Source organism: Cupressus sempervirens, chromosome 4 (genome assembly GCF_028749045.1).
Source record: "Cupressus sempervirens isolate cs-2001-9-10 chromosome 4, ASM2874904v1, whole genome shotgun sequence".
Classification (NCBI taxonomy): domain Eukaryota; kingdom Viridiplantae; phylum Streptophyta; class Pinopsida; order Cupressales; family Cupressaceae; genus Cupressus; species Cupressus sempervirens.
Window position 1 is genome coordinate 242,767,746 of NC_143121.1, and position 13,353 is coordinate 242,781,098.

Here is a 13,353-nt window from a genome sequence, read left to right on the forward strand (position 1 = left end):
ACAATAGATACTCTTCGCCTTAAAAAAATGTAAATCTAAATGTTTTAAATAGTTAATGTCAAACAAACATATGGAATAATTAAATTCAAATTTAAAGTTTAACAAAAATTAGAAAATTGTACATATAACAAAAATGCTAGTTCCTTGCTTACTACAATTAAAAATAAAACTTCCTATCAAAACATGACACAAAATTTTCATAATTATAACAAAATTCTCACAAAAAAAAAGTATAATCAAAAGTAATATTAGTGTTTAAGGGTTACATGCTCTCCACAAATATAAAACTTAAAAGAAACTAAAAACAACTTACTCTAGATTATAATCATTCTTTCAATAAAACAACTTATTACCATTCCTTTGATAAATGATTATCAACATCTTTCAAGGTTTGACAAATTACTTATTATCTTATACATCAATAATATGTTTATATTTAGTATAATACAACTATGCAATCCAAATATTTCACTCATTATTTCACACTTACAAAAGAAATATGATATGACCCTTAATTCTCTTATATAAGAGATAGTAGGGTATTACACAATCATTTTCACATATAGTATCATCCATTTCAATTATTTAATGTCCTCCACGACCACCAGCTCCTCCTCCTCCTCCTTGGCCACCTCCTCGACCACCGCCTCCACGACCACCTCCACTATCTCCTCCTCGACCACCTCCACCTCCTTGACCACCTCCACCTTGGCCACCACCTCCACCACCACTATGACCTCCAAAAGTCCCTCCACCACCTTGTTGACCACCACCACCATGACCTCCAAAAATCCGTCCAAAAAAACCTCCACCACCATGTTGACCACCACCACCTCCCCCAGGGCCTCCGCCACCACCGCCACCAGGGCCTCCACCCCCATGTTGACCACCACCACCTCCACCAAGTCCTCCGCCACCACCACCAGGACCTCCACCCCCATGTTGACCACTGCCACCGCCACCTCCACCAGGTCCTCCTCCTCCACCTCCACCAGGTCCATGACCAGCCATCTTTACAATTATCTTACAACTATTCCTCTTCTTCTTTCTTTCGTATAACTTTGAAAACTTTACTTGAGCAAGAATGTGTGCAATGCTCCTAAATCTATCATACATATGTATATATATATATTTTTCTCTCTTGCCGACCTTCCTCCATATCTACCATTCTTGCCAGGAAGGACAGAGCTGTTCGTTGAAGATATTTAAGGAAACCGTCATATATACCACTAATTGATACCCACGTGGCACTTCTAGCAAGCACTCACAAACATCTACTCCTTCAACTTTATGAATTGCCAATCTTTTATAATATCGTATAACACCGGGGATCATTTTCGTGGATAAGATAGAGTTTAATGCGATGAATTCAGAGAGAGAAAAAGTTGCACAGTTTTGCCAACAAACAATCCACGTCCATGTCGAGTAGTTAAGATTATTATGCGACGTCTAGAAACTAACAATGGGAAATTCAAAGGAATCAAATAGACTTACATAAGCATGCGACATTGTAAGAAATAAAGCGCCTCTGCATATAAAATATATTATTGTGTTATAGATTATGTTTCTACTTTTGAATAACTAACTAGCTTATATATATATATATATATATAAAATGCCGAGAGTCATCCTTCTCGAGGCACCTATTTTAATTTAAATCGTAATGGTTTGTTTGTGTTGGATGTGATTTGAATTAAAATACGTGCCTCAAGAAGGATGACTCTCGACATTTTATATATATAAGTATATATAAGCTAGTAGTAGTCGCCGCGAATATGGAAGATATGATAATAATTTTAATATTATATATATATATATTCTAATTTTTTATTTTCGATAAAATTAGTATCGATTTATTTGTTTATATATATATATATATATATATATATATATATATATATATATATATATATATATATATATATATATATATATATATATATATATATATATATATATATATATATATATATATATATATAAGTTTAACCCTAACCTTAACCCTTTATAATCCTAAATCTAATGCTAATTCTAACCCTAACCCTAATTCTAGCCCAAACCATAAGCCTTCCTATAACTCTAATCCTAACTCTAATTCTAACTCTAATGCTAATTCTAACCCTAAATCTAACCCTAATTTAAACCCATATTCTAACTCTAACGCTAACTCTAACTCCAACTCTATCTCTAACCCTAACCCTACCGCTACCCCTAATTCTAACCCTAACTCTAACTCTAACTCTAACCCTCACTATAATTATAACTCTAACTCTAATTGTAACCCTAACTCTAACCCTAACTCTAACCCTAACTCTAACCCTAATCCTACTCATAATCCTAATCCTAACACTATATATAATGCTAATACTAACCCTAACACTATATGTAACTCTAACTCTAATCCTAACCCTAATTCTAATCATAAACCCAATCCTAATTCTAACCCTAACTCTAACTTTAAACCTAAATCTAACCCTAAAGCTAACCCTAACTCCAGCCCTAACCCTAAATCTAACCCTAACCCCAACTCTATCTCCAACTTTAACTCTAGCTTGATCCCTAACTCTAACTCTAATTCTAACCTTAACCCTAACCCTAACCCTAGCCTCAATTCTAGCCCCAATTATAACCCTAACACTAACACTAACACTAACACTAAAACTAACAGTAATTATAACCCTAACCCTAATGCTAACCCTAACTCTAACCATAAGCCTTATGCTAACCATAATCCTAGCCCTAATTCTAACCCTACCTCTAACCGTAAATCTAACCTTAAAGCTAACCCTAACTCCAGCCCTAACCCTAAATCTAACCCTAACCCAAACTCTATCTCCAACTTTAACTCTAGCTTGATCCCTAACTCTAACTCTAATTCTAACCCTAACCCTAACCCTAACCCTAGCCTCAATTCTAGCCCCAATTATAACCCTAACACTAACACTAACACTAACACTAACACTAACACTAAAACTAATAGTAATTATAACCCTAACCCTAATGCTAACCCTTACTCTAACCATAACCCTTATGCTAACCATAATCCTAGCCCTAATTCTAACCCTACCTCTAACTCCAACTCTTATTCTAATTCTAATTCTATCTCTAAATCTAGCTCAAATCCTACCTCTAAATCTAACCCTAACCCTAACCCTAACTTTGTTTGTAACCCTAATTCTATCCCTAACCCTAATTATTACCCTTACCCTAACTCTAGCTCTAACTCAATATGTAACCCTAATTCTAACTCTAACTCTAATTGTAACTCTAATTCTACCCCTAATCTTAACCCAAACCTATATAACCCTAACTCTAACCCTAATTCTAACCCTAACCCCAATTCTAGCTCTAACCCTAACCTAATTGTAACCCTAACTATAACTTTGTTCCTAACTCTAACCCTAACTATAACTCTAACTCTAATTCTTACCCTAACCCTAACCCTAATTCTAACCCTAGCTCTAACTCTAATGCTAATTCTAATCCTAACCCTGATTCTTACCCTAAATATAACTCTAACTCTAACTCTAACAATAACTCCAACTCTAACTTTATCCCTAATTCTAACCGTACCTCTAATTCTAACCCTAACTCTAACTTTGACACTTTTTGTAACCCTAACCCCAATATTAACCCTCACCCTAACTTTGACTATAAACCTACCTCTAATCCTAACCCTTACACTATATATAACTCTAACTCTAACACTAACCCTAACCCTAATCTAACCCTGATCACAATTCTATCTCTAACTTTAACTCTAACTCTAACTTGAACCCTAACTCTAACTCTAATTCTAACTCTAAATCTAATTCTAATTCTAACTCTAACTCTAATTCTAATTCTAATTCTAACTCTAATTCTAATTCTAATTCTAATTCTAATTCTAATTCTAATTCTAATTCTAAGCCTAACTCTAATACTAACCCTAACCCTAATCTAACCCTAATCACAATTCTATCTCTAACTTTAACTCTAACTCTAACTTGAACTCTAACTCTAACTCTAATTCTAACTCTAACTCTAACTCTAATTCTAATTCTAACTCTAACTCTAATTCTAATTCTAATTCTAACTCTAACTCTAATTCTAATTCTAATTCTAATTCTAATTCTAATTCTAATTCTAACTCTAACTCTAATTCTAATTCTAATTCTAACTCTAATTCTAATTCTCACTCTAATTCTAATTCTAACTCTAACTCTAACTCTAACTCTAATTCTAACTCTAATTCTAATTATAACTCTAATTCTAATTCTAATTCTAATTCTAATTCCAATTCTAACTCTAACTCTAACACTAATTCTAACTCTAACTCTAATTCTAACTCTAATTCTAACTCTAACTCTAACTCTAACTCTAATTCTAACTCTAACTCTAATTCTAACTCTAATTATTTCTCCATAATGATGTGAGAAAATTATATATTGTTGAATTTTTAATAATGCTAATGCAATTTTTATTGCAATTATTAACAATTGTAATCAACAAATCTCCCTATAATTCTAACCCTAACCCTAATTTAACCTTAATTTAACTCTAATTCTAACCCTAACCCTAATTTAACCCTGATCATAATTCTATCTCTAACTTTAATTCTAACTCTAACTTGAACCCTAACTCTAACTCTAATTCTAACTCTAACTCTAATTCTAATTCTAACTCTAACTCTAATTCTAATTCTAATTCTAATTCTAATTCTAATTCTAATTTTTATTATAATTCTAATTCTAACTCTAACTCTAATTCTAAGTCTAACTCTAATTCTAATTCTAACTCTAATTCTAACTCTAATTCTAATTCTAACTCTAATTCTAACTCTAATTCTAATTCTAACTCGAATTCTAATTCTAATTATAATTCTAACCCTAACTCTAATTCTAATTCTAACTCTAACTCTAACTCTAATTCTAACTCTAACTCTAATTCTAATTCTAACTCTAATTCTAATTCTAATTCTAACTCTAATTCTAACTCTAATTCTATCTCTAACTCTAACTCTAATTCTAACTCTAACTCTAATTCTAACTCTAATTATTTCTCCATGATGATGTGAGAATATTATATATTGTTGAATTTTTAATAATGCTAATGCAATTTTTATTGCAATGATTAAGAATTGTAATCAATAAGTCTCCCTATCATTAAGGAATCTATTTAGACTTATGATTTTCTTTCTTAATTAATATATTTAGTAGCCACATATATAATCTAATTAAATAATGACAATATAAACTAAATATATGATTCGTTTATTTTAAATTAATCACTAACTTTAATAAAATACAAATTTTATTGATAAGGTGAACTTCTTGTCCGCATCAACGATTAAATTTAATTATGAAACATTAAAAATATAAATATTTTGAAACATGCCAATATAAAACTATTATGAAACATACAAATCTAAACATGGAAACCAATAGTATTTTGAAATATGCAAATCTAAAAATAATTCTTACCCTAACCCTAACCCTAACCCTAACCCTAACCCTAATTCTAACCCTAGCTCTAACTCTAATGCTAATTCTAATCCTAACCTTGATTCTTACCCAAAATCTAACTCTAACTCTAACTTTAACCCTAACTCCAACTCTAACTTTATCCCTGATTCTAACCCTACCTCTAATTCTAACCCTAACTCTAACTTTGACACTTTTTGTAACCCTAACCCCAATATTAACCCTCACCCTAACTTTGACTATAAACCTACCCCTAATCCTAACCTTAACACTATATATAACTCTAATTCTAACACTAACCCTAATTCTAATCCTAATCCTAGCCCTAACTCTTACCCTAACCCTAAATCTAATAAGGTAACTTTAACCCTAATCCTAATCTATCCCTGATCACAATTCTATCTCTAACTTTAACTCTAACTCTAACTTGAACCCTAACTCTATTTCTAATTCTAACTCTAACTCTAATTCTAACTCTAATTCTAATTCTAATTCTAACTCTAATTCTAACTCTAACTCTAATTCTAACTCTAATTCTAATTCTAATTCTAACTCTAACCCTAACTCTAATTCTAACCTTAACCCTAATCTAACCCTGATCACAATTCTATCTCTAACTTTAACTCTAACTCTAACTTGAACCCTAACTCTAACTCTAATTCTAACTCTAACTCTAATTCTAATTCTAACTCTAACTCTAACTCTAATTCTAACTCTAACTCTAACTCTAATTCTAATTCTAATTCTAATTCTAACTCTAACTCTAACTCTAACTCTAACTCTAATTCTTACTCTAATTCTAATTCTAACTCTAACTCTTAACTCTAACTCTAATTCTAACTCTAACTCTAATTCTAATTCTAATTCTAATTCTAATTCTAACTCTAACTCTAACTCTAATTCTAACTCTAACTCTAATTCTAACTCTAATTCTAACTCTAACTCTAACTCTAATTCTAACTCTAACTCTAATTCTAACTCTAATTATTTTTCCATGATGATGTGAGAACATTATATATTGTTGAATTTTTAATAATGCTAATGCAATTTTTATTGCAATGATTAAGAATTGTAATCAATAAATCTCCCTATCATTCTAACCCTAACCCTAATTTAACCCTAATTTAAATCTAATTCTAACCCTAACCCTAATTTAACCTTGATCACAATTCTATCTCTTACTTTAACTCTAATTCTAATTCTAACTCTAACTCTAATTCTAATTCTAATTCTAAGTCTAACTCTAATTCTAATTCTAACTCTAATTCTAACTCTAATTCTAATTCTAACTCTAATTCTAACCCTAACTCTAATTCTAATTCTAACTCTAACTCTAACTCTAATTCTAATTCTAACTCTAATTCTAACTCTAACTCTAATTCTAACTCTAATTATTTCTCCATGATGATGTGAGAACATTATATATTGTTGAATTTTTAATAATGCTAATGCAATTTTTATTGCAATGATTAAGAATTGTAATTAATAAATCTCCCTATCATTAAGGAATCTATTTAGACTTATGATTTCCTTTCTTAATTAATATATTTAGTAGCCACATATATAATCTAATTAAATAATGACAATATAAACTAAATAAATGATTCGTTTATTTTAAATTAATCACTAACTTTAATAAAATACAAATTTTATTGATAAGGTGAACTTCTTGTCTGCATCAACGATTAAATTTAATTATAAAACATTAAAAATATAAATATTTTGAAACATGCAAATATAAAACTATTATGAAACATACAAATCTAAACATGGAAACCAAAAGTATTTTGAAATATGCAAATCTAAAACTAATGTAAAACATGCAAATGTAAAATTAAATTGAAACATGCACATTAAAAATCTGCAAAAGAAATGTATTATCAAATATCTAAATCAAAAAGTTTTTGAATCCTAAATCTAAATCAAACATACAAGGCTAAACTATATGAGACTTTAATCTACCCCTGTTAAAAAACTCTAATTGCTCCAATAATCTCCATGTCTTCCTCTCTGCAAAAACACAAAAATGAAAATGAAATGAGGAGCATTTGTTTTATAATTTATGAGAGAACCCTCATATCTCCCAATAGATGTCTTTTGACATTCCATGAATTTGTTTCAAATTCCCCCACTCCTCACAAGAAATAAACATGAATGTGCATGCAAAAATATATTTAACAAAAAGAAAATGTTTTATATTTAAAATTTTAATTAAGTTATTTCAGCCTTATTTTCTTGCATTCTATTTTTTTGGCCTTATTTTTTCAAGTTCTATTATTTCAGCATCCATTTGGCTTAATATTATTTTGGCTAGCTATTATTTTGAAAATTTTATTTTATTTTATAATTCAATAATGTTAAAATATATACTAAATATATGATTTATCTACTTTAAATAAATCATTAACTTTAATAAACTATAAATTTTATTGATATGGTGGCATTCTCATACAGATTAATGATAAAATTATGTTTTGAAATATGAAAATATAAATACTTAGAAACATGCAAATGTAAAACTATTGTGAAACATTCAAATCTAAAACATGCAAACCAAAACTATTTTGAAATATGAAAATCTAAAACTAATATGAAACATGCAAATATAAAACTAATTTGAAACATGCACTTTTAAAATATGTAAGTGAGAAGTATTATAAAATATATAAATCAAATAGATTTTGAATACAAATCTAAATCTAAATCAAACATGCAAGACTAAACTATTAAATGCAAGCCTAAATAGTTATGAACTGAATTCTAAATCTAAATGAAATTAATTAAAATTGAAATCTAAATCAAAGTAGAATATTATAACTAATTTTGAATTTCAATTTACATTTACATTTAAATATAAATGAAAATGTAAATAAAAAATAGAAATTTCACCTACAAAAATGTTACTCCAAAACTCCAATCTACTCCTATTCAAAAACTCTAATCTAATCCTCCAATAACCTCCACCTCTTCCTTCCTGCAAAAACATAAAATGAAAATGAAATGGTGTGTCTTGGTTTTATAACTTTTGAGAGGCTCCTCATATCCCCCAACAGACGTCTCTTCACATTCCACGAATTTGTTTCAAATTCCCCCACTCCCCACAAAAAACAAGTATGAATGTGCATGCAAAATTATATTTAACAAAAAAAAAATCATATTGAAATTATTTCGCCCTTATTTTTTCAGGCCCTACTTTTTTGGACACTATTTTTTTGCGTCCTACTTTTTCGGGCCCTACTTTTTTAGGCCTATTATTTCGTTTGTAACTCTCACCAAATATTTTTGATTGCCAAATGGCATTCCATATTTTACTTTTGTTTGTAACTCTCACCAAATCTTTTTGATTGCCAAATGGCATTCCATATTTTAATTTCGTTTGTAACTCTCACCAAATCTTTTTTCCTTACACAGATTATTCCTTGGAATATTCTTTGTGCTGGGAAGTGTTGCTGCCATTGTATATGCCTCTCGGCATAATTATAATTTATAAATGCGTTAAATTCAAATAATTATGGTAGTTAGAATTTCTTCTTATTAAAATTATACTTTATAATTACAATCTTAACATTGTAATGTAATTTTAGTTTCATCTATATGAATTTATTTGGACACAATTTTAGAGTTGAAATTTGGGTCTTGAATATTATTTCTTTTATTTTTATAAATGTGTTTTCTTAAATATGTAAACATGTTATTTTATAGTATTAAATTATAGTACTTTAATATGTTTCATAATTTTCATTAATTATAATTATATCTATTTGTGATAAAGATATTTCTATTAATTTTTAACAATAAATTTGGATATTATGATAACAATGTTTTAAAAAATTATATGAATATTTTTATATATAATTATATTTATTTCAATTATAATTGATTTCAATTAATTTGTATAATATTAATCATAAATTATTTTGACTATGGTTTTAAATAATTGATTCAATAATGATTCTAACTATATGATGATAGAATGCTGCAAAACAACTTTCAAAAAACTAATAATCATTAGCATACAAATCACTAGTGCAAGTCAAATCCTTACAACTCAATAGTCATTTTTTTATACAATCTATTGTCCTCAAATATGATCTAAGGGTTTTTCCAAATATTTTTAACATATGCAGTGGGTCTTAACGAGGCTTCCGCACCCTTTATTTTTCTAGAGTAAAATGATTAAATAAGTAGCATTCCTTTATCGACTAGATCAACATAGGATTTGTAGAGGCTTCCCAAACCTTCATATTGGTTTTTGAAATGACCCTTAAATCTAATTTGGAGCTATTAGCTAATATTTTTAAAACTCCACCTTGAAAAGAGAGTAGCCCACCTTGATAGGAGCAATAGATGAGGAGAAAACATGAACACCAAAATGTAATTCTACCCCACACCTAAGTAGCTACAATTGAGAGAAGACCATGTAAAGCAATAAATAACCTCTTTCAAAATGACAATCTCCACCATAATAGGAGACATGTATTATTTGTTGAGTTGTGATTGCAAGACACAATTGTTTCAATATAGAGAGAATATCATGAAATAGAGTGTGAAGCCATGAATAAGAAAAATTATTGGAAACTAATAAGGTAACCAATATTTTTATGAATGCCAATTTGGCAAGGGCACAACTCAAGGCATAAATGAACACCATAGAAAAGGAAATTTCTATTATCTAAAATAAGAAGTTATTATGTACATTTCCATTTAAACATACACAATGATACTCCAGATGGACTACACTATCATTACATTTTGGAGAAAATTCCTTCTCATAGTACCTTCTCTCAAAACTCCCCAAAGATTGCCTGATAACTACAAGTATGGGCCATAAATAGGTTGTTTTAGGGATAGATCCAAGAATAAAATTTATATTCTAAAATTTGGTAGTCAAGTGCTAAAATAGAAGATCTAGAATTGAATTACAAGTTGGTGTGAAAATAAAAGGTTTCAAAAAAGGTGGTCTGAATTTTTAGAAGCATAACTTTTGATTTGGGTCTTTAATTGAGGAATCGTTTCACCATTGGAAATCTCTTTAAGTTTTCTCTAATAATATGGACAACCTATTCTCATCACCCATTTTCCAGGTTTGTATAAGGATCTTTAGTGCCTTAAATCTAACTATTAAGGGTTTCTAATAAGTCATCAAACAACTTAAAAGTGCAATAAATTTCAAATGTAGTGAAACATTTTGAGATGATTCTTTTTTTTAGAGTGGTAAAATTACTAATTACAACATTAGTTCTTTATTATTATGACCCTCTTGCAAAATAGATCATTTTCTTACATTTTCACATATGTCTAAAAGGTTAACCAATAAAAGTAGCAATGAAAATAGAAGGGATTGAGTGTTTAATTTTCCTAAATGGGTATCCAAAAAGAATAAGAAAAACATCAAACATAAACTATCACCTGACATATTTTTGGGTGATACAAAATCCCCTTGAACAATTGGATGCTCCTGCATCATACACCTAGGGTGATTTGAGAAGTGGCCCTGTCATATCTTAGGTGGTTGATAAAAACCCAAATGGTTAATTTCCACCTTGATAACTAGGTCAAATCTTCCACATGTCTTCTTTTCCACTTCTCTAAGTAACCCTCATACTACCTATTTCCAATACTTATTGTTCTATTCCAAGTCTGATTTGTTGTATGACATGCTGCTGTGATGAGTGTGCGGTGGTGAGGGTGTATAGAAATAAATGAGTTAGGATACATCTATTCCTAGAAGCATATAGTGGGTGATTGGTGTAGAGTATAGTGAGTGGGATTTTCTACCACAAAGAGGGAGGGGACTACTATATGGCACCCAAAATGACATAAAACCTATAGGTAAATGTTTGCGGATGGAGGGGAAATATGAGTTGGAAGATGGATTAGAGCTTCTGCAATTTGCTAATAGAAATGATGGATAATACATGGCTTAAATTGACAACCCAACTCATAGTGAATTGAGATGATAACTTGAATACCAATTTCATAATCTGTTGACATTGTAGTCATGTTTTTTATTAGTGACATACACTTATTCAGATTGTAAGCATCTACCAAGCACATTGTATAGTTGATAGCATTAAGTGAGCATTTTAGTTGCTACAAAGTCCCTTGGATAGTTTTAGTTTGCATTGAGCATCTTAGTGTAAACCAAGCTCTACAGTTGCTACTGAGTTCCTAGTGATAATAGTAAGAATATAGTCTTGACCAAGTCACTTAGTGTTATTTAAGTGATTCAGTTTATATACCGAGTTTCACAGTATTCCCCGAGTCACCAATGCAAACTAAGATTAAGACTACTTGGAAGTGATCGGTATCGACCGAGCTTCTATGTCTATCGAGTGCATGATGATGACGAGTATTGACAGTGGATGCCGAGTATCAGAACCTCATTGAGTTAGTCTTCACAACCCGAGTTCCTATAGTATGAGTTGACTCTATGCATTTTGTGTAAACTTGTATTTTGGCCAACTTTGTAATTTGATTAATTTGATTGATATATATGCAATGTATTATATCACATCCAAAGTGTGTAACATATGATATATCAAAAATGAAAAGCAAAAGAGAGAAAAAGAGAAAAGTACAATGCCATAAGCAATATAAGGAGCAACAAAGATTCATCTATCACAACACAATGATTTCACATTCAAAGGTATCTCATTCAACAAACCAACTTGCAGATCAAAGATCAAGCAACTATTTCATCCTAACAGGTGGATTAGTCAAATGCTTTAACAAGGTAGACCTAATAGCCTTATGTAAATCTCCTGACCAAGTGCATAATTCATTATATATTTGTAAATCCTTTAACAAGGTGGAACTAGTAGTCCTTCTTGCTCCTAATAGGGAAAATCATCAGAAGTGATCAATGTAAGCCTTAACTGACCAATTTTATACTGCAGTACTAAAGCTTGTGGGTATCATCCCCACCCCAATTTTACCTTCTATTTGGAAGGTTTTTGGGTCACCAAATCTTGTGTGTTAAAGTGTTGTGTATACTTTCATGTTTTCAATTTCTCATGGATGAAACTAGATTAGAATACATATGAAGGATTAATTGGAAATTAAACATTAATTTTCTTAGTTACTAATTCACCCCTCACCTCTCAATAACTTATCCTTTCATAATATTTCCAACAATTGGTATTAGAGCATTTGATGTTCTTAGAGAAAAGGTTAACAACTTGAGCAAAGATCAAAGGCTATGGAGATATTCAGACATGAAAATGCTATTGATAATGAGAAGTTAGATTTGGAAATGACTATTGCACAACTCAAGAAAGAAAAGGAGAAATTCTCTCAATCTCTTAACAGAAGAAAGGATATTGCAATTCAAATGAATGATCATCTCTACACTAAAGAAAGAATTGAATACCTTTAGTCAGCAAGTAGCCCAGATGAAGCCAATTAAGTAATCAAAGAACTATTAGAAAAGAATGGTTCACTACAAGAAGAAGTAAGAAAACTAAGAAGAGAGCAAGAAATTCAATTAGTAAGACTATGTGAAGTTATGGAAGAGAAAAACAAGATAAAAGAAGAAATAGAAGGAAAGAATAATGAGATTCAACATCTATCCCTTCAATAGGCTGACTTCATTAATCAACTCACCAGTGCAAATGAAGAAATCATGAATCTAAAATCAGAAAATGAAAGACTACAGAATGATCTAAACAATGAAAAGCAAACTAGTGAAAGAATGATGAAATCTGAAGCATACATGAATCAGTTGAATGAGAAAAGTCATTATAGACAATAAGGAAAAGGAGGAATTGGATATACAGGAGAAAGTGAATCATCCAAACAAGGAGCTTATAAGAATCAAATACCTACTTGCAATCACTATGGTAAGATAGGTCATACAACAAACAAATGTTGGAGCAATGGGAAAGAAAAA

General features: G+C 30.1%; 1 protein-coding gene across 1 annotated transcript; it reads right to left on the minus strand.

Annotated features, from left to right (window-relative positions):
• Positions 1-390: 390 nt before the first annotated feature.
• LOC149560912 (uncharacterized) lies at positions 391-1,092 on the minus strand. Its single transcript, XM_089823699.1, has one exon. The coding sequence runs from the start codon at positions 1,009-1,011 to the stop codon at positions 586-588; it is 426 nt and encodes a 141-aa protein (XP_089679825.1). The 5' UTR covers positions 1,012-1,092; the 3' UTR covers positions 391-585.
• Positions 1,093-13,353: the final 12,261 nt, after the last annotated feature.

Coding starts and splice junctions, on each gene's coding strand:
- LOC149560912 (XM_089823699.1), bottom strand. CDS start 1,011: ATGGCTGGTCATGGACCTGGTGGAGGTGGAGGAGGAGGACCTGGTGGA.